This window comes from Garra rufa, chromosome 15 (assembly GCF_049309525.1).
Source record: "Garra rufa chromosome 15, GarRuf1.0, whole genome shotgun sequence".
In the NCBI taxonomy this organism is placed as follows: Eukaryota; Metazoa; Chordata; class Actinopteri; order Cypriniformes; family Cyprinidae; genus Garra; species Garra rufa.
The window spans coordinates 43,828,925-43,849,854 of record NC_133375.1 but is presented as its reverse complement, the minus strand read 5'-3'; the positions used below and the strand labels follow the sequence as shown (position 1 = coordinate 43,849,854).

General features: G+C 33.5%; 1 protein-coding gene across 1 annotated transcript; it reads left to right on the top strand.

Annotated features, from left to right (window-relative positions):
- The first annotated feature begins 297 nt into the window (after positions 1-297).
- Positions 298-20,271, top strand: LOC141286735 (small ribosomal subunit protein mS27-like). The gene is made up of 11 exons (XM_073818838.1): positions 298-373; positions 1,975-2,052; positions 2,199-2,269; positions 4,294-4,352; positions 4,470-4,584; positions 7,019-7,097; positions 9,515-9,630; positions 9,726-9,828; positions 12,761-12,900; positions 15,705-15,836; positions 19,880-20,271. Exons 1-11 carry the CDS (start codon positions 298-300, stop codon positions 20,117-20,119), a joined length of 1,209 nt encoding a protein of 402 aa, XP_073674939.1. The 3' UTR covers positions 20,120-20,271.
- Positions 20,272-20,930: the final 659 nt, after the last annotated feature.

The following is a 20,930-nucleotide window of genomic DNA, read 5'->3' as shown; positions in this document are numbered from 1 at the left end:
TTCGTTAATTTAGTCGTTAATTTATATTAAAAAAATATTTTGAGCGTCGCTATTAAACTCACTTAACAGGTCAAGCTCAGACTGTACCATTGTAGACTCACAGGGTTTGTAACTCTATACTGTATTACAATATAGACGATATGTTTTCTATATAGCTAACAAATCTTGTCTATCTTATTTGAAATTCTAATATTAACTGGATATAACTTGGATATATTTCATAATCCAAGCGATTCCAAAAGGTAGTGATTCTTTGTGAAACTCCCCCCTCCTCGCGCTGGATGGTTCAGTCTCAAGATGGCGGCCTCCATACTGCAGCGCTGTTTGTCTCCTGTACAAACCTTTTCCAAATGTGTCAGTTACAGATCGATCGGTAAGTGTCAATATTTATTGATGATAATAACGCTGTCATGCTGAAATCATATCAGGATCAATACAGAAGCGAATAGCTGTGATCTGTAATGTAGCCGCGCGAGGAGGTGAATGAGAGGTGAATGACGCGCGTTCACGATGGTCTGAGTTTGACGAGTTTTTAATTAAAATTAAACACAGTTGGTTTTTACTAATCAGCTTTCTTTTTAACCAGTACTTTGGAAAAAAAAAATATTCGCTATATTTACTTAAACATAGTTTAGTAATTCATGTTTATAGTTAGGTGCTTCACTAAAATGGTTTGTAATTATATTTCTGCGTATGCATATAATCATTCTTAATCGATTTCGATTTGATTCCATATCGATATATGGAAATATATGATGATCTACATTAGATGTCAGTTTCAATACCTTGCCATTTTTTACGTTACTGTCTGCAATATTAAAGGTTAATATTAACAGCAAAGTCCAAATTCAATTTCTATTAATTTTAGATATAATAATCAACACTGATTTCTAAACATTTAAGTGACAAATAAGGACGTTTTATATCAACTTTTTAGTGATATTTCAACTCCAATGCAATTTTTAAAATATATAAACATTTAATCACTGTAGAAAATAAATCTATACATAATAATAAATTAATAAAAACTGTAATATAAATTATTTCCGTGACAGATTTCTTCAGGGTAGGTAATACAAAAATACAGCAAAAACAGTAACATTTTAAAATATTTTTACTATGTAAAATAACTGTTTTTTTTATTTGAATATATTTTTAAATTATATAAAAAAAAAAAAAAAAATTATATATATATATATATATATATATATATATATATATATATATATATATATATTATTTTTTTTTTTAAATTTATTCCTGTGATTTCAAAGCTGAATCTTTAGCATTATTATTCCAGTCTTCAGTGTCACATTATCCTTTAGAAATCATTCTAATGTTCTGAATTGCTGCTCAAAAACATTTATTATTATAATTATTATGTTGAAAACAGCTGAGTAGATTTTTTTTTTCAGGTTTCTTTGATGAATTGATAAAATATATATTTTTGTAATCTTATAAACGTCTTTATGAACACTTTTGAACAATTTAAAGCATTGCTAAATAAAATGTTACTAAAGCGTTTTATTTCAGATGAATGCTGATCTTAGGATCTTTCTGAAAAACATGTACTCAACTGTTTTGAATATTGCTAATAATAATGATAATAATCAGAAATGTTTGTTGAGATGCAAATCAGCATATTAGAATGATTTCTGAAGCATCATGTGACACTGAAGACTGCAGTAATGGTGCTGAAAATTCAGCTTTGATCACAGAAATAAATTATATTTTAAAATATATTCAAATAGAAAACAGTTATTTTAGATAGTAAAAATATTTCAAGATTTTGCTGTAAAAAAAGCTATTTTTCAAGTTGAATCAAAAAGTTGTGACATTGTTTACAAGCTGTTTATAGAACTTGAAAGCGATTTGATATCAAAAGTGGATGGCAGTAGCTACAAATAATATTTGGTGAAATTCTGTTCATGCATAAACAGAAAACAGCATCGATATCAGTTTGTTTTCTTTCAGCCAGACGATGTTTGCTGTCATCGGCGTACACAGATCCTGCAGTATGGGAGCAGAGACAGAAAGATCCACAAGACCTGGGTGAGATGAAGCTGCAGTGTTTGTCCAGGGGGCAGCATTGCTCTGAAACCGCAGTGAATTCTGTCTGTTTTAATTCTGCCTTTATTTCAAAGCCTGCTTGTGTCTTTGGTGCCTACATGTTTGTTTCTTCCCATTTTCTTCTGCAGGTCAACTGGCGTCTCTGATGGACAGAACATATGAGAGAAAGTTTCCTGTCAGCTCTTTGGTCATCGCCAGGGTGAGAGATTATATAAATGTATTATTGTACACTGTATTTAAAATCCATCCACATGAAGTGCTCTGTTGCTTCTGTATGCAAGTGCATATGAATTTATTATATGTGACCCTGGAGCACAAAACCAGTCTTAAGTCGCACTCAAAATGATAACTTTTTCTTTTCATGCCAATAATCATTAGGATATCAAGAAAACACTCTGCCGCTCAAAAGTTTGGGATCAGTAAGACGTTTCTTCTGCTCATCAAGGCTGCATTTATTTGATCAAAAATACAGAAAAAAACTGTAATATTGTGTAGTATTGTTTCAATTTAAAATAACTGTTCTCTATGTGAATATATTTTAAAATTTTACTTATTCCTGTGATTTCAAAGCTGAATTTTCAGCATCATTACTCCAGTCTGCAGTGTCACATGATCCTTCAGAAATCATTCTAATATACTGATTTATTATCAGTGTTATTTTTTGGGATCCTTTTTTCAGGATTGTTTGGTCAATAAAAGGTTAAAAATAACAGAATTTATTTAAAATAAAAATGGTTTTCTAATATACACACTACTGTTCAAAAGTTTAGGGGTGATTTCTTATGCCCATCAAGGTTGCATATATTTGATCAAAAATACAGAAAAAACTGTAATATTCTGAAATATTATTTTAATTTAAAATAAATGTTTTTCTTTGTAAACATATATTTAAAATGTAGTTTATTTCTGTGATCAAAGCTGAATTTTCAGCATCATTACTCTAGTCAAAGATTCTATTATGCTGATTTATTATTACAAATTCTCAATGTTGGAAACAGTTGTGCTGCTTAATATTTTTTTGGAACCTGTGATAATTTTTTTCAGGATTCTTTGATCAATAAAAGGTTAAAAAGAACAGCATTTATTTAAAATATAAAGGTTTTCTAACAATATACTCCAACCCCCGGTTTCACAGACAAGGCTTAAGCCTAGTCCTAGACTAAAATGTAAGTCTGAGCTGTTTCAACTGAAACAAAATTGCACTGATTGATCTTAAAATATATCAGTGCCTTTGTTTTGTCTCAAGATGCACACCAGTAATGTTTTTTTCTAAGCATGTTTATAAAAATGACTTAAATGTCCTAATTGAACTATGGCCTAAACCTGGCTTAGTCTAAGCCCCGTCTGTGAAACTGGGCCCAAAAGTTTAGGGTCAGTACATTTTTATTATTATTTTTTTTTTTTTTAGTATTAGTATTTTTTTTGGAAATGAACAAAACGTGATAGCATAGATTTACATTATTAGAAAAGATTTATATTTTAAATAAATGTTGTTCATTTTGACTTGTTATTAATCAAAGAATCCTAAAAAAAAAGAATCACAGGTTCCAAAAAAAAAAAACAGTTTCCAACATTGATAATGCTAATAATAAATCAGTATATTAGAATAATTTCTGAAGGATCATGTGACACTGAAGACTGGAGTAACAGCTGATAAAAATTCAGCTTTGCATCACAGAAATAAATCATATTTTTTCATTATTTTAGATTGTAATAACATTTTTTTTTCTGTATTTTTGATCAAATAAATGCAGCATTGATGAGCAGAAGAGACTTCTTTAAACAAACATTACAAGTCGTACTGATCCCAAACTTTTGAGCAGCAGTGTATATCAAAACGTAATTTTTGATTAGTAAAATGCATTGCTAAAAATAACTTAAAAGGCGATGTTTAGATTTTTTTGCGTCCTCAGATTTCAGATTTTCAAATAGTTGTATTTCGACCAAATATTGTCCTATCCTAACAAACCATACATGAATGATTAATAGTAAGCTTATTTATTCAGTTCATTTAGATGTATAAATCTCAGTTTTGAAAAAAAATGGACTCTTATGACTGGTTTTGTGTTCCAGGGACGTATATTTTATAACAATGCAATAGCTTAATCAATCTGCTCCTGCATTTTTCTGGCGAGTTTTCATGTGTTATTTCACATAAACCTGGTATTAATTTGTGAGACTGTGAATAAATTGAATGTTTTAACATTTGCACATTTTGTTTAGTTCATAGATAATTTATCCTCAAAAGAGGAAGTCGATCAAGCACAATATTACCTGTATAAGTAAGTATAACTATGAGTCTATAAATATGTCACGTTATAGCATTGACTCACATGCAGTTCTGTTGGATGAGTTCAAGTGTAAATAAAGTGGTTTAGTTCAAGTGTTGATCTCCTCAGGTTTCGTCATAGTCCAAATTGCTGGTATCTTCGGGACTGGACCATTCACAGCTGGATCCGGCACTGTCTTAAATACGGAGCCAGAGATAAAGCCCTTTACTCGCTCAAGAACAAGGTTTGGAAGATGTCAGATTAAATAAGTACAATTTTTGTTGTTTTTGAAATGCATTTATTTGATCAAAAATACTGTAAAATATTCTTGCAATTTAAAAATAGCTTGTGTTCTAAGTGAATATCTGTTAAAATATGTGTTAAAGCTAAATTAATTTAGTCTTCATTGTCACATGATCCTTCAGAAATCATTCTAATGCTGATTTGCTGCTTAAGAAACATTTCTGATTGTATTTTTGTGGAAACCCTCATAGATTTTGTTTTTCAGGATTCACAAATGAACAGAAAGTACAAAAGAACAGCGTTTAATTGAAATAGTAATCTTTTGGAACATTAAAAATGTCTTTAATGTCACATTTCATTATTTGAATGCATCCTTGATGAGATTAAGTACTAATTTCTTACTTTTAATAATCAGAAATATTTCTTGAGCAGCAAATCGGCATATTACAATGATTTCTGAAGGATCATGTGACACTAATTAATTAAAAATACTGTAAAAATGTGAAATATTATTAGAATTTAAAATAGCTGTCTTCTATATGAATATCTGTTAAAATGTAATTTATTTCTGTGATCAAAGCTGCATTTTCAGCATCATTACTGCAGTCTTCAGTGTCACATGATCCTTCAGAAATCATTCTAATATGCTGATTTGCTGCTCAAGAAATATTTCTGATTATTAAAAGAGAGAAAAAAAAAAGAAATTAATACTTAAACTCATCAAGGATGCATTAAAATAATCAAAAGTGACAGTAAAGACATTTATAATGTTTCAAAAGTTTTCTATTTCAAATAAATGCTGTTATTTTGTACTTTCTATTCATTTGTGAATCTTGAAAAATAAAATGTATGAGGGTTTCCGCAAAAATGCTGTGCAGCAATACTGTTTTCAACATTGCTAATAATCAGAAATGTTTGTTGAGCAGCAAATCAGTATATTAGAATGATTTCTGAAGGATCATGTGACACTGAAGACTGCAGTAATGATGCTGAAAATTCAGCTTTGATCACAGAAATAAATTACATTTTAACAGATATTCACTTAGAAAACAGCTATTTTAAATTCTAATAATATTTCACATTTTTACAGTATTTTTAATCAATTAAATGCAGCCTTGGTGAGCAGGAGAGACTTCTTTTAAAAACATTAAAATCTTAATCATTAACTGTAAATGAGAGCATCTGGCTCATTCTGTGTCAAATCAACCAAATTTCAAAAACTTCCCCGCCTCAAATTTTATATTTTGCTAATATTTATTCTGAGGAAAGATAGACATGTATAGTGATGAAAGCCAAATTATTAAATGTCATGGATGAATATTTACTGAGTGATCCACTGTTTTGTAGAGGGAGGTCAAAATGCCAATTTACACCTGAGATTCAGAGTCAAGTTACAAGGGGGTAAAAATGACTTCAGAAAGATGGCAGTGTCATATTGTTATTTATACACAGAGATTAGTAGCTCTATTAGTAAAATATGTTGACGTTAGCAGTCTTTGTTGCATTATGTGCCAATGGTGACCATTTAAAAATGGGGAAACAGCACTTTTCAAGTTTGAAAGCAACCACACTTTTGTCTGAGGCGTGGGATTTGTTTTAAACACTGCGTGTTTAAACTCTTGGTAGCTTCAGAAACTGTTAAAATGAATAAAATTCCTTCTTCCAAATATGCCTGAAACTAAATAAATGCACTACAGAGAGCAAGGTAATCTGCCTCAACTTGACCATTTCAGTGCTCTTTTAACACTCAGACAGAGATGTTCTATGCAATTGTTTTGATCGAAATAAACAAGATACAATTATAATCTCAGCAGTATTTGTTTTTTAGATGTTATTCTTTAAATGAAATAATTGTCAGCTGTATACAACGTCACCAACATGAGAGAATGATGTAGGACCTTGAAAATTAATATTCCACAAGAAAAGTTTATTAACAAGTACAATCTAAAATCATATTGTGATATCTTTAATACTTCCTGAGTTATAAGCACGCAAACTTTGGCAAAAGAATATTTATGGCACTCAGACTGGTATGTTCAATGCAGTTGTCTTGACAGAAAGAAACGAGATACATCTCCAGTTTTAATCTTATTTGTTCTTCAGACATTTCTCTTTAAAATAAAAGTGCTATCGTATTTTTTTTTTTTAACTGACCCACATTTAGTTTTTGACCATTGGAAATGAGCATTTTAACGATTTACTCCCGGAGCCATATTGAAGTTCCAATATCTCTAGAACCGAAACTCACAGTGCATTAAAAATAAAAATGGCATAAGAAAAGTTGGTTAAGACCCAATATCTAAAAGGACATTCAAATATCTTTAATACTTCTTGAGTTACAGGCATGCAAACTTAAAAAAAAAACACATTTATTTCTAGCAGTTTCAGGCGTTTTTACTAGACTGGTTTCACAAAAATATTTTATTGTTGTGTAGGTTCAGTTCGGCATGTTTCCTGATGACTTCACCTTAAATCTTCTGATTGACTCCTTTATAAAAGACAAAGACTTCAAAGGTTTGTAATGCTGTTCATCATCCAATGACCAACTAGATACAGTGCCTTGCAAAAGTATTCATTTTTTTCACGTTTTGTTGCAGAATTATGTTAAACTGCTTTAAATTACTTTTTTTCTACATCTCATACTCCATAATGACAAAGCACAAAACAGGTTTGCAACAACTTTGCAAATTTATTAGAAATAAAAAACTGAAAAGATCCCGTTGCATAAGTATTCGTACCCTTTTCTGGGACACTGGAAATTTAGCTCGGAGCATTCATATTGCTTCTAGATGTTACTACAGTCGTGGCCAAAAGTTTTGAGAATTACATAAATATCGGAAATTGGAAAAGTTGCTGCTTAAGTTTTTATAATAGCAATTTGCCTATACTCCAGAATGTCATGAAGAGTGATCAGATGAATTGCATAGTCCTTCTTTGCCATGAAAATTAACTTAATCCCACTGCATTTCATTGCTGTCATTAAAGGACCTGCTGAGATCATTTCAGTAATCGTCTTGTTAACTCAGGTGAGAATGTTGACGAGCACAAGGCTGGAGATCATTATATCAGGCTGATTGGGTTAGAATGGCAGACTTGACATGTTAAAAGGAGGCTGATGCTTGAAATCATTGTTCTTCCATTGTTAACCATGGGGACCTGCAAAGAAATGCGTGCAGCCATCGTTGCGTTGCATAAAAATGGCTTCACAGGCAAGGATATTGTGGCTACTAAGATTGCACCTAAATCAACAATTTATAGGATCATCAAGAACTTCAAGGAAAGAGGTTCAATTCTTGTTAAGAAGGCTTCAGGGCGTCCAAGAAAGTCCAGCAAGCGCCAGGATGGTCTCCTAAAGAGGATTGAATCTGCATCTGAACACACAGTGAGGACAAGACTTTTGGAAGATGGCCTGGTGTCAAGAAGGGCAGCAAAGAAGCCACTTCTCTCCAAAAAAAACATCAGGGACATATTGATCTTCTGCTAAAAGTATGGCGAATGGACTGCTGAGGACTGGGGCAAAGTCATATTCTCCGATGAAGCCTCTTTCCGATTGTTTGGGGCATCTGGAAAAAGGCTTGTCCGGAGAAGAAAAGGTGAGCGCTACCATCAGTCCTGTGTCATGCCAACAGTAAAGCATCCTGAGACCATTCATGTGTGGGGTTTGCTTCTCATCCAAGGGAGTGGGCTCACTCACAATTTTGCCCAAAAACACAGCCATGAATAAAGAATGGTTCCAAAACACCCTCCAACAGCAACTTCTTCCAACAATCCAACAACAGTTTGGTGAAGAACAATGCATTTTCCAGCACGATGGAGCACCATGCCATAAGGCAAAAGTGATAACTAAGTGGCTCGGGGACCAAAACGTTGAAGTTTTGGGTCCATGGCCTGGAAACTCCCCAGATCTTAATCCCATTGAGAACTTGTGGTCAATCCTCAAGAGGCGGGTGGACAAACAAAACCCCACTAATTAAGTGATTATGAAAGAATGGGTTGCTATCAGTCAGGATTTGGCCCAGAAGTTGAATGAGAGCATGCCCAGTCCAATTGCAGAGGTCCTGAAAAAGAAGAGCCAACACTGCAAATACTGACTCTTTGCATAAATGTCATGTAATTGCCGATAAAAGCCTTTGAAACGTATGAAGTGCTTGTGATTATATTTCAGTACATCACAGAAACAACTGAAACAAAGATCTAAAAGCAGTTGAGCAGCAAACTTTGTGAAAACTAATATTTGTGTCATTCTCAAAACTTTTGGCCACGACTGTAGACTTGGAGTGGAGTTAAACTGTGGCAAATTCATTTGAATGAGTCTGATTAAGAAAGACACACACCTCTCAGAAAAGGTCTAACAGCTGAAAATGCAGATCAGAGCAAAAACCAAGATAACTGCCTGTAGAGCTCAGTGACAGACTTGCGTTAAGGCGATGATCTAGAGAAGAGTTCAGAAACAAATCTGCTGCATTGAAGGTTGACAGAAGCATTCTCCATAATGGAAGACGATTGGAACAACTAGGACTCTAGAAAATGTCCAAGCTGTCAGAGCTTGAGAGGTGAGAAGGTGAGGCAAAGAATGGCAGATAATTGCCAAATGCAGATGTGCAAAGATGCTCACATCAGACCCAAAAACACTTGAGGCTGTAAAGGTGCTTCAACTATGGACTGAGTTAAGGGTATGAATACTTATGCAATCTACTTATTTCAGTGTTTTATTTTTAATTAATTTGTAAAATTAGCAAATCTGGTTTTTGCTTTGTCATTATTATGGTGTATGGAGTGTAAATTGATGCAGTTGAAGCAGTTTAACATAATGCTGCAACAAAACAAAATGTGAAAAAAACGAAAAAAGGCACTGTGTTTGGATAAGACAAACACAGTCATAAAAAGTCTTTTATTTTTCACATAAATCCCCTGTTATGTGTTCAATCCAGGAGCTTGTTCGGTGGTGGAGGAAGTGATGCTTCAGGAATCGTTTGAGCGAATCTCCACACAGATACTATCACTTTATGCTCTCAGCAAATATCTGGCAACCAAACCTGAACTCAGTGTAAGTAGATCAGCGTGTAAGGTCTGAAATCAGCCGGATCAAGTCTGTGTTGAAATAGTAAAATGTTGAGTGTTTGTGTTGTACTGTATGTTCAGTGGCAGGAAGAGAGGAACATGGGAGCGTCTCTGATGTTGGCTGGACTGAAGCAGGAGAACTCTGTCGGCTTCAGCGCTCAGCTTTTGGGATTCGCTCTTATTGGTGTGTATGCTTTAGTGATGGGCGAAACTAAGCTTTTTGACTTTGAATAAAATAAGCTTGTTGCTTTGTAACTAGGGCTGGGAAACGATTAATCGCGATTAATCGCATCCAAAATAAAAGTTTATGATTGCATACTGTATGTGTGTGTACTGTGTGTATATATAATGTATGTATAAATACACACACAAACATGTATATTAAAGAAAACTGAAAATAAAAATTAAATTAAAATAAATAAAATATTTATAATTCTATATATAATCTAAATTAAATACAAAAATAACTATCCACACATATAAGTATTTTTTAAAGGCTTTACATGTATGTGTGTGTATTTATATATACATAATAAATATACACAGTAAACACACATTTAGTATGTTAACATAAACTTTTATTTTGGATGCGATTAATCGTGTCCCAGCCCTATTTGTAACATTTATTCACTTTTTCAGAGTGCTCAAAACGCCTATTGCATAAAAACACCTTAAAGGATTATTTCACCTCCAGAACAAAGAAGTTGTTTTCAGTCAGTTTTTTCAGAAAAGAACATTTTAGGATTTCTCTCCATATAGTGGTTTGAACTTCCAAAATGCAGTTTCAGTGCAGCTTCAAAGGGCTTTAAACGATCCCAGACAAGGAATAAGGTTTGGTTATTTTGTAAAAAAAAAAAAAAAATTTTAAATTATATATATCATAGGGCTGCACGATTATGACAAAAATCATAATTGTTGATTATTCCCTTGAAACTGTAATTGCAATTATCACAATTTATATTGATTGATGTTTTAAATAGCTTTACACCATTTGTTGAAGCAACTGCATGCCATAATTTTATATAAAAATAAAAAAACAGCTTTTATTACGGAATACGGTATTGTCGAGATATTAAAAATTCATTTGCATAATACAGTATAACCGGTTTAACTATTTTCTTACAACAAAAATAACTGATCGTTTAAATACAATAAAGAAATACACAAAAATGCATAAAGTTAAATGTTTTTGGGTGAACTTTTTAATGTCCTTATAATGACAATCGGCAGCATGTTTAGTTCTGTCGCTTTAAGAGCTGCACACTTCTAATATACAGGCGCGCATCCATTTTTCTCTTAACTGTTTGCTTTCACTTAAGACACAACCAATTGTGTTTATATGTAATCCTTGTGTGTTTTTGACAGTGTTAGCAAACCAGACTCGAAAGACAGCTTAGTCCAGTAATCGTGCCCTTTTTGGCTGGCTTTTTAGCTCATGAAGCGCATTACAGAACAGTGCTTTTTTCAAAAGCAGATCGTGGAAACATTTTAATCGTTCACGATCAAAAATCGTCATATCGCACACCCCTAAATAGTAGTTCAATAAACAAGAAGTTAAACGGAAGTGACTTATAATTTTGCTGATGAAAATAGTTTCAGTCAAAGCCATAGCAGAAGTGCTGTGTGTCTCCATGTGTTTCGTTACTGAATTTATCCATGTGAATGAAGTCAATGATTCAAAAACCCATTCACAAAAGAGCCATTTGCCAGCCCCCTACTGGTTGTTTGGTTTCATATTTAAATACGTCACTGCATTTTCCCCAACTTTTTTTTTGTGCATGTTTAAAACATATTTAAAACATTAATTTGATCAAATTATTTAGGCATTTGAAATTTTGCAGTGGAAATGCATTTATAGAGAGTATCTGTAACTTAGTCAAGATTGGGGGAATTCGCTGGGGTATATTTGTAGCAATAGCCAAAAATACATTGCATGGGTCAAAATTTTTGATTTTTCTTTTATGCCAAAAAACATTAAGAAATTAAGTAAAGATCATGTTCCATGAAGAATTTTTGTAAAATTCCTACTGTAAACATATCAAAATGTAATTTTTGATTTGTAATATGCATTGTTAAGAACCTAATTTGAAACTTTAAAGGTGATTTTCTCAGTCTTTTTGATTTTTTTGCATCCTCAGATTCCAGATTTTTAAATAGATGTATCTCGGCCAAATATTGTCCTATCCTAACAAACCATACATCAATAGAAAGCTTATTTATTGTATAAATCTCAGTTTTGTCAAATTTAACCTTATGACTGGTTTTGTGGTCCAGGGTTACATATTATGTCAATAAATTTTTTTTGCATTAAAAAAAAAATACGATTTTTGTTTGTATATGCTCTCAATTGTAGTTCTTAAATAGAAAATCGGGGTCGAAAGAGTGCGCATCGCAGAGCTAGACAAGAGGAGCATTTAAGGTTAATAAATTGTAATTTTTTTTTAGAAAGTAACTGATGGTTTTGCTAGATAAGACCCGTCTTCCTCAGCTGGGATAGTTTAGATCTCTTTGAAGCTGCATTTAAACTGCATTTTGGAAGTTCAAACTCACAGACACCAAAGAAGTCCATTATATAGAGACACATTTCTGGAATGTTTTCCTCAACAAAAAAAAAAACATAATTTCTTATCAACTAAAGAAAGAAAGACATGAACATCTTGGATGACAAGAGGGTAAATTATATGTAAATTTTTAGTTCTGGAAGTGAACTAATCCTTTAACAAATCAGTTGGAATTTTTTTTTTTTTTTTTTGAAAATGTGTTAATTGCAATTAATAAATAATCATTAAATAAAATAAATCAATTATCAAAAACTATTAAATATGAAGTGTCTGCGTAAGGGTTTTTGTAGTAAACTGAAACTGAATTACTACTAAAATGACAAAAACACATAGCGAAATTACTTAAACTAAAATTCTAATGGAAAACAATTAAAAAGAAGATACAAATGAAAAAAAAAAACCTGATTCAGAATATTTAAAAACTATAATAGTATTCCAATTTGTTAACTAGTTGTTATTTTGCAAACAAGTCGTTTTGCACGTTGTCAGATTCTTGAATTCGTCTTTAATCTGCTTTATCTGAACATTAGTCTCATCTCCTGATCGTGTCTTCAGGTAAAGTGGAGCTGTCCAGAGGAATTCACGCCGTTTTTCACGAGATGCCCCTGATCTGGGCCCCCGGTTATCTTGGGCGAGCCCTTGCCGTCATGAACGCTGTGTGTGACTACAGAGATGTGAAGTTATCTGCGGAAGTTGTGAGTATTTATAGAGATAACTAATTGACTATAATGAGGTCTTACCAAAGGGATTCGTTTAAAGAGAAACAACATGAATAATGTTTTTGAAGTAAATCTTTGAGATCACTGAGCACAATAAATAAATAAATAATTCACCCCAAAATAAAAATGTGCTCATCCTCAGGTCATCCAAAGTTAGCATGAGTTTGTTTCTTCATCAGGTTTGTAGAGATGCGTTATTCCATCACTGTCTCATTAATGGATGCTCTGCAGAATGAGAGTCCAAACAGCTGATAAAAACATCACAATAATCCACACCACTCCAGTCCATCAGTTAACAGGGTTCATACAAGGTGTTTAAAGTGAATTACTTGAATTTGACTTTTTGAAATTTAAGGCCTTGAAAAAAGCAATATTCCTAAACAGATATTTGAAATGCTTGAATTATTAAAAGACAATGCATCTATGAAATAAGTGTTTTAATAAATAAGCGCATATCTTTTCACACCATTCAATTTGATTCAGTGTTGATCATTCATTTCAAGCGATTCACTAGCAAAAACCAGATCAATTTCGAATTTCAACGTCACTTGTAAAGATTTTAAAAAGCAAGTAATAATGTAATAATGAGTAAAACTGAGCTTTTCTAAACTCTGAATCAATTAAACCATTGCGTCACAACATGATTCACCGTTTCGAAGCGCTCTAATCGGATCACGAATCACAAATCATTTGTTTTAGATCAAAAAGGGGTTGTGAATCATTTTGCAAATTTAATTAATTAAAATCATATGATTCACAATACGCGATTTGTGATACGCAAAGTTCTGATCTAAATCAAATAATTCACGTTTCGAGTCCTAATCTGAAATGATGGTTCGCAAATCTTTATTCAGATCAGGATTCAGAGCGCGGATCGTGAATCATTTGATTCAGATTGTAAATTTGGAGTGCGAATCATTTGATTCAGATTGGAAATTCAGAGTGTGGATCACGAATCATTTGATTCAGATTGGAAATTCGGAGCGCAAATCATATTCAGATTGGAAATTCGGAGTGTGGATCGCGAATCATTTGATTCAGATTGGAAATTCGGAGTGTGGATCGCGAATCATTTGATTCAGATTGGAAATTCGGAGTGTGGATCGCGAATCATTTGATTCAGATTGGAAATTCGGAGTGTGGATCGCGAATCATTTGATTCAGATTGGAAATTCGGAGTGTGGATCACGAAACATTTGATTCAGATTGGAAATTCAGAGTGTGGAGCACAATTCATTTGATTCAGATTGGAAATTCGGAGTGTGGATCACGAATCATTTGATTCAGATTGGAAATTCGGAGCGCAAATCATATGATTCAGATTGGAAATTCGGAGTGTGGATCGCGAATCATTTGATTCAGATTGGAAATTCGGAGTGTGGATCGAGAATCATTTGATTCAGATTGGAAATTCGGAGTGTGGATCACGAATCATTTGATTCAGATTGGAAATTCGGAGCGCAAATCATATGATTCAGATTGGAAATTCGGAGCGCAAATCCTATGATTCAGATTGGAAATTCGGAGCCCAAATTATTTGATTCAGATTGGAAATTCGGAGCGAGGATTGCAAATCATTTGATTTAGATTGTAAATTTGGAGTGCGAATAATTTGATTCAGATTGGAAATTCGGAGCGAGGATTGCAAATCATTTGATTTAAATTGGAAATTCGGAGTGCAAATAATTTGATTCAGATTGGAAATTCGGAGCGCAAATCATATGATTCAGATTGGAAATTCGGAGCCCAAATTATTTGATTCAGATTGTAAATTCGGAGCGAGGATTGCAAATCATTTGATTTAGATTGTAAATTTGGAGTGCGAATAATTTGATTCAGATTGGAACTTCGGAGCGAGGATTGCAAATCATTTGATTTAGATCTTAAATTCGGAGCGTGGATCGTGAATCATTTGATTTAGATCAGAACTTCTGAGTGCGGATTGCAAATCATTTGATTCAGATTGGAAATGTCGTGAATCATTTCATGAATTGAATGATTCAAATTGAATGATTGAATGATTTCATCATTTGATCATTTGATTCAGATTGGAATGGGAATTTCATTTTACAATATCTGTACGAACCCTGCAGTTAACGTCTTGAGAAGACAAAAGCTGAAACAAATTCATAATTAAGACATTTTAACTGAAATACAAGTCCATAATAACGCTTCCCCTAGTATAAAAAAAAAGGTCTGGTCTGAATCAGGAGAGAAATCTGCACAGATCAAGCACCGTTTACAAACCAAACCAGTCCAAAACAGCTCTAAAGAAATATGTGGCAGGATTTTGATGTGAGAGACAACAGGAGATGGATTTTTATTATTTATTATAGACTTAATAATGGATTCATTTCAGCTTTGTCTTCTCAAGATGTTAACTGATGGACTGGAGTGGTGTGGATTACTTGTGGATTATTGTAATGTTTTAACAGCTGTTTGGAATCTCATTCTGACGGCACCCATTCACTGCAGAGGATCCATTAGTGAGACAGTGATGGAATGACACATTTATACAAATCTGATGAACAAACAACCTCATCCAAATCTTGGATGGCCTGAGGATGAGTAGATTTTCAGCACATTTTAATTTTTGAGAACTGGCAAAACATGTTGCTACTTGCAAGTCATAAATTCTAATTCCCAGCAAGCACATGTAGCTACTGATAAATTTATACCTTGAATGCTCTGACAATGGCTTTAAGTGGATTTGTAAAAGAAAAAAGTGTAATGCAGTGTAATTGAATTGTTGAGGGTTAAAGCATCTCTGTGGCTTTCAGCTGGATCATGTAGAGAAGATATTGCAGGAGCTCTCAGTGATCTCTGATGGACAGAACGACACTGACACGATGCTGGATGAGGAAGATGAGCTGGAGAGACAGAAACTGTCAGAGTACATGAACCGCTTTAAGGTTAGTATTCTCATATATTAAAGGATTAGTTCAACCAAAAATGAAAATCAGTCCATGATTTATTTACCCTTTAGGTATCAGGTGTATATGACTTCCTTCTTTCAGACGAATGCAACTAGAGTTACATTAAAGATTATCCTGGCATTTCCAAGCTTTAGAATAGCATTGGTGGGTGTTTCTCTTTAGCAGTCCAAATCAAGTCCAATAAAGTGCATCCATCCATAATAAAAAGTGCCTCACTCAGCTCCGGGGGGTGAATAAAGGCCTCCTAGTTGCGAATCGATGCATTTTTGTAAGAAAAATATCCATATTTAAAATGTAATAATCACTTTAATTTAGCTTGCGCAAACTGTCGTACACCCAAGCAGCTCCAGGCAGATGAGGTAAGATGTGCCTTTAAGTCTTGTGACAACCAATGTTTTGTTTACAGGAGCAAAGGAAAACCAGTCTCCTCTTGGCTTATGTCGAAATCCTCACACATTTTTCTTTACGAATCCTGCCTTTGTACTTTTAATTCATGACCAGAAATTTGGAATGCAGATCGCAAATAATTTGATTCAGTTTGAAAATTTGGAGTGTGGATTGTGAATCATTTGATTTAGATTGGAAATTCGGAGTGCAGATTGTGAATCATTTGATTCAGTTTGGAAATTTGGAGCACCGATTGTGGATCATTTGATTTAGATCTGAAATTCGGAGCATGGACCGCCAATCATTTGATTCAGATTGGTAATTCGGAGCATGGACCATGAATTGTTAGATTCAGATTGGAAATTCAAAGCATGGACCTTGAATCATTTGATTTAGGATGAATATTCGGAGAGTGGATCGCGAATCATTTGATTCAGATTGGAAATTTGGAGCATGGACTATGAACCATTTGATTTAGAATGAAAATTAGGAGCGTGGATCACGAATCATTTGATTCAGTTTGGAAATTCGGAGCATTGATTGTGGATCATTTGATTTAGATCTGAAAATCGGAGTGCAGATTGTGAATCATTTGATTCAGTTTGGAATTTTAAAGCGTTGATTGTGAATTATGTGATTTAGATTGGAAATTCGCAGTGCGGATTGTGAATCATTTGATTCAGTTTGGAAATTTTGAGCATTGATTGAATCATTTGATTTAGATCTGAAATTCGGAGTGCAGATTGTGAATCATTTGATTCAGTTTGGAAATTTGAAGCGTTGATTGTGAATTATGTGATTTAGATTGGATATTCGCAGCGCGGATTGTAAATCATTTGATTCAGATAGGAAATTTGGAGCATGGACCGCCAATCATTTGATTCAGATTGGTAATTCGGAGCATGGACCATGAATTGTTAGATTCAGATTGGAAATTCAAAGCATGGACCTTGAATCATTTGATTTAGGATGAATATTCGGAGAGTGGATCGCGAATCATTTGATTCAGATTGAAAATTTGGAGCATGGAGCATGGACCATGAACCATTTGATTTAGAATGAAAATTAGGAGCGTGGATCACAAATCATTTGATTCAGTTTGGAAATTCGGAGCATTGATTGTGGATCATTTGATTTAGATCTGAAATTCGGAGTGCAGATTGTGAATCATTTGATTCAGTTTGGAATTTTGAAGCGTTGATTGTGAATTATGTGATTTAGATTGGAAATTTGCAGTGCGGATTGTGAATCATTTGATTCAGTTTGGAAATTTGGAGCATTGATTATGAATCATTTGATTTAGATCTGAAATTCGCAGTGCGGATTGTGAATCATTTGATTCAGTTTGGAATTTTGAAGCGTTGATTGTGAATTATGTGATTTAGATTGGAAATTCACAGTGCGGATTGTGAATCATTTGATTCAGTTTGGAAATTTTGAGCATTGATTGAATCATTTGATTTAGATCTGAAATTCGGAGTGCAGATTGTGAATCATTTGATTCAGTTTGGAAATTTGAAGCGTTGATTGTGAATTATGTGATTTAGATTGGATATTCGCAGCGCGGATTGTAAATCATTTGATTCAGATAGGAAATTTGGAGCATGGACCGCCAATCATTTGATTCAGATTGGTAATTCGGAGCATGGACCATGAATCGTTAGATTCAGATTGGAAATTCAAAGAATGGACCTTGAATCATTTGATTTAGGATGAATATTCGGAGAGTGGATCGCGAATCATTTGATTCAGATTGAAAATTTGGAGTGCAGATTGTGAATCATTTGATTTAGATTGGAAATTCGGAGTGCAGATTGTGAATCATTTGATTCAGTTTGGAAATTTGGAGCACTGATTGTGGATCATTTGATTTAGATCTGAAATTCGGAGCATGGACCGCCAATCATTTGATTCAGATTGGTAATTCGGAGCATGGACCATGAATTGTTAGATTCAGATTAAAAATTCAAAGCATGGACCTTGAATCATTTGATTTAGGATGAATATTCGGAGAGTGGATCGCGAATCATTTGATTCAGATTGAAAATTTGGAGCATGGACCATGGACCATGAACCATTTGATTTAGAATGAAAATTAGGAGCGTGGATCACAAATCATTTGATTCAGTTTGGAAATTCGGAGCATTGATTGTGGATCATTTGATTTAGATCTAAAATTCGGAGTGCAGATTGTGAATCATTTGATTCAGTTTGGAATTTTGAAGCGTTGATTGTGAATTATGTGATTTAGATTGGAAATTTGCAGTGCGGATTGTGAATCATTTGATTCAGTTTGGAAATTTGGAGCATTGATTGCGAATCATTTGATTTAGATCTGAAATTCTGAGTGCAGATTGTGAATCATTTGATTCAGTTTGGAATTTTGAAGCGTTGATTGTGAATTATGTGATTTAGATTGGAAATTCGCAGTGCGGATTGTGAATCATTTGATTCAGATAGGAATTTTGAAGCGTTGATTGTGAATTATGTGATTTAGATTGGAAATTTGCAGTGCGGATTGTGAATCATTTGATTCAGTTTGGAAATTTGGAGCATTGATTATGAATCATTTGATTTAGATCTGAAATTCGGAGTGCAGATTGTGAATCATTTGATTCAGTTTGGAAATTTGGAGCATTGATTATGAATCATTTGATTTAGATCTGAAATTCGGAGTGCAGATTGTGAATCATTTGATTCAGTTTGGAAATTTGGAGCATTGATTATGAATCATTTGATTTAGATCTGAAATTCGGAGTGCAGATTGTGAATCATTTGATTCAGTTTGGAAATTTGAAACGTTGATTGTGAATTATGTGATTTAGATTGGAAATTCGCAGTGCGGATTGTGAATCATTTGATTCAGTTTGGAAATTTGAAGCGTTGATTGTGAATTATGTGATTTAGATCTGAAATTCGCAGTGCGGATTGTGAATCATTTGATTCAGTTTGGAAATTTGGAGCATTGATTGAATCATTTGATTTAGATCTGAAATTCGGAGTGCAGATTGTGAATCATTTGATTCAGTTTGGAAATTTGAAGCGTTGATTGTGAATTATGTGATTTAGATTGGATATTCGCAGCGCGGATTGTAAATCATTTGATTCAGATAGGAAATTTGGAGCATGGACCGCCAATCATTTGATTCAGATTGGTAATTCGGAGCATGGACCATGAATCGTTAGATTCAGATTGGAAATTTGGAGTGCAGATTGTGAATCATTTGATTTAGATTGGAAATTCGGAGTGCAGATTGTGAATCATTTGATTCAGTTTGGAAATTTGGAGCATGGACCATGAATCGTTTGATTTAGAATGAAAATTAGGAGCGTGGATCACAAATTATTTTATTCAGATTGGAAATTTCCATGCCTCACATCTTTTGAGGAACGTTTATTTGTTCATCTTTGAATCATCAGTGGATTGCATTGGATTATATGTTTGGATCATTTCAATCTCATTTTACTAAGATGTATTATTGGAGATATAGAGCGACCACTGATATTTACATCATTATATTTAAGTATCTGCTGTACTGTAATAAAGATCTCAGTGATTTACATCACAAGCATCAGAATTAAATCATAGAAAGGCATTTTACGATTAATGTGTAAACTCAATGTTTTGGTAGGAGCTGAAGGAGCGACTCGTGTCCCAGGAGAAGATCGACTCGAGGAGTCTGGAGTCTCTCGTATCCGCTCTTACACAGCAGACGCTGGTGACCTGTGAAGACGCAGATATCTCTGAATATCAGAAAAAGGTGAGCGACTGGGAGGCCGAACGCCAGCAGCTCATTCAGAGAGAAAGAGAGACGAAGGAGAAAAACCAGAAGGAGCGTCTGAACAAACAGTCGGTCAGTGCGGCCCAGTGACAGCCATCCTCCAGAAGGAGAGCATTGTTTGTCATGTTTATTGTCTTTGGTTGGGTCCATTGAGATAAAGGTTTGTGTGTTAATATTATTTGGATTCTTTTTCAACGCCCTGTAAATCTGAACAGTATAAATAAACAGTGAAAATACTCTTATATTTAGTCTCAGTCCTTTCTTACTGTATGTAGTGGAATAAAAGGATTTACACTATCAGTCTGGAAGTCTTGTCTGCTTACCAAGGCTGCTTTTTTTTTTAATCAAAAATACGGTAAAAATACTGAAATATTATTAGAATTCAAATAGCTGTTTCTGTGTGAATATCTGTACAAATTTAATTTATTTCTGCAATGAAATGCTGAATTTTCAGCATCATTACTTTAGTCTTTAGTGTCACATGATCCTTTAAATAAATGTAATATGCTGCTTTGCTGCTTAAGAAACATTTCTGATTATTATTAATGTTAAATACAGTTGATTAAAAAGGAATTAATAGTTTTATTCATCAAGGATGCGTTAAATTGATAAAAAGTGACAGTAAAGCATTTATAATGTTCAAAAAGATTTCTATTTCCAATAAATGCTATTCTTTTGAACTTTCTGTTCATCTATAAATCAACACAAAAACATTGGGTGGCTGTTTTCAACAGGATCCTTCAGAAAGCATTCTAATATGCTGATTTGCTGCTAAACAAACTGATTTTCTGAAATTGTTTTTTAAAAGAAGAAATTCATTAAGGATGCATTAAATTGATCAAAAGTGTTTATAATGTTTAAAAAAAGATTTCTTTTTCGAATAAATGCTGTTCTTTCTATT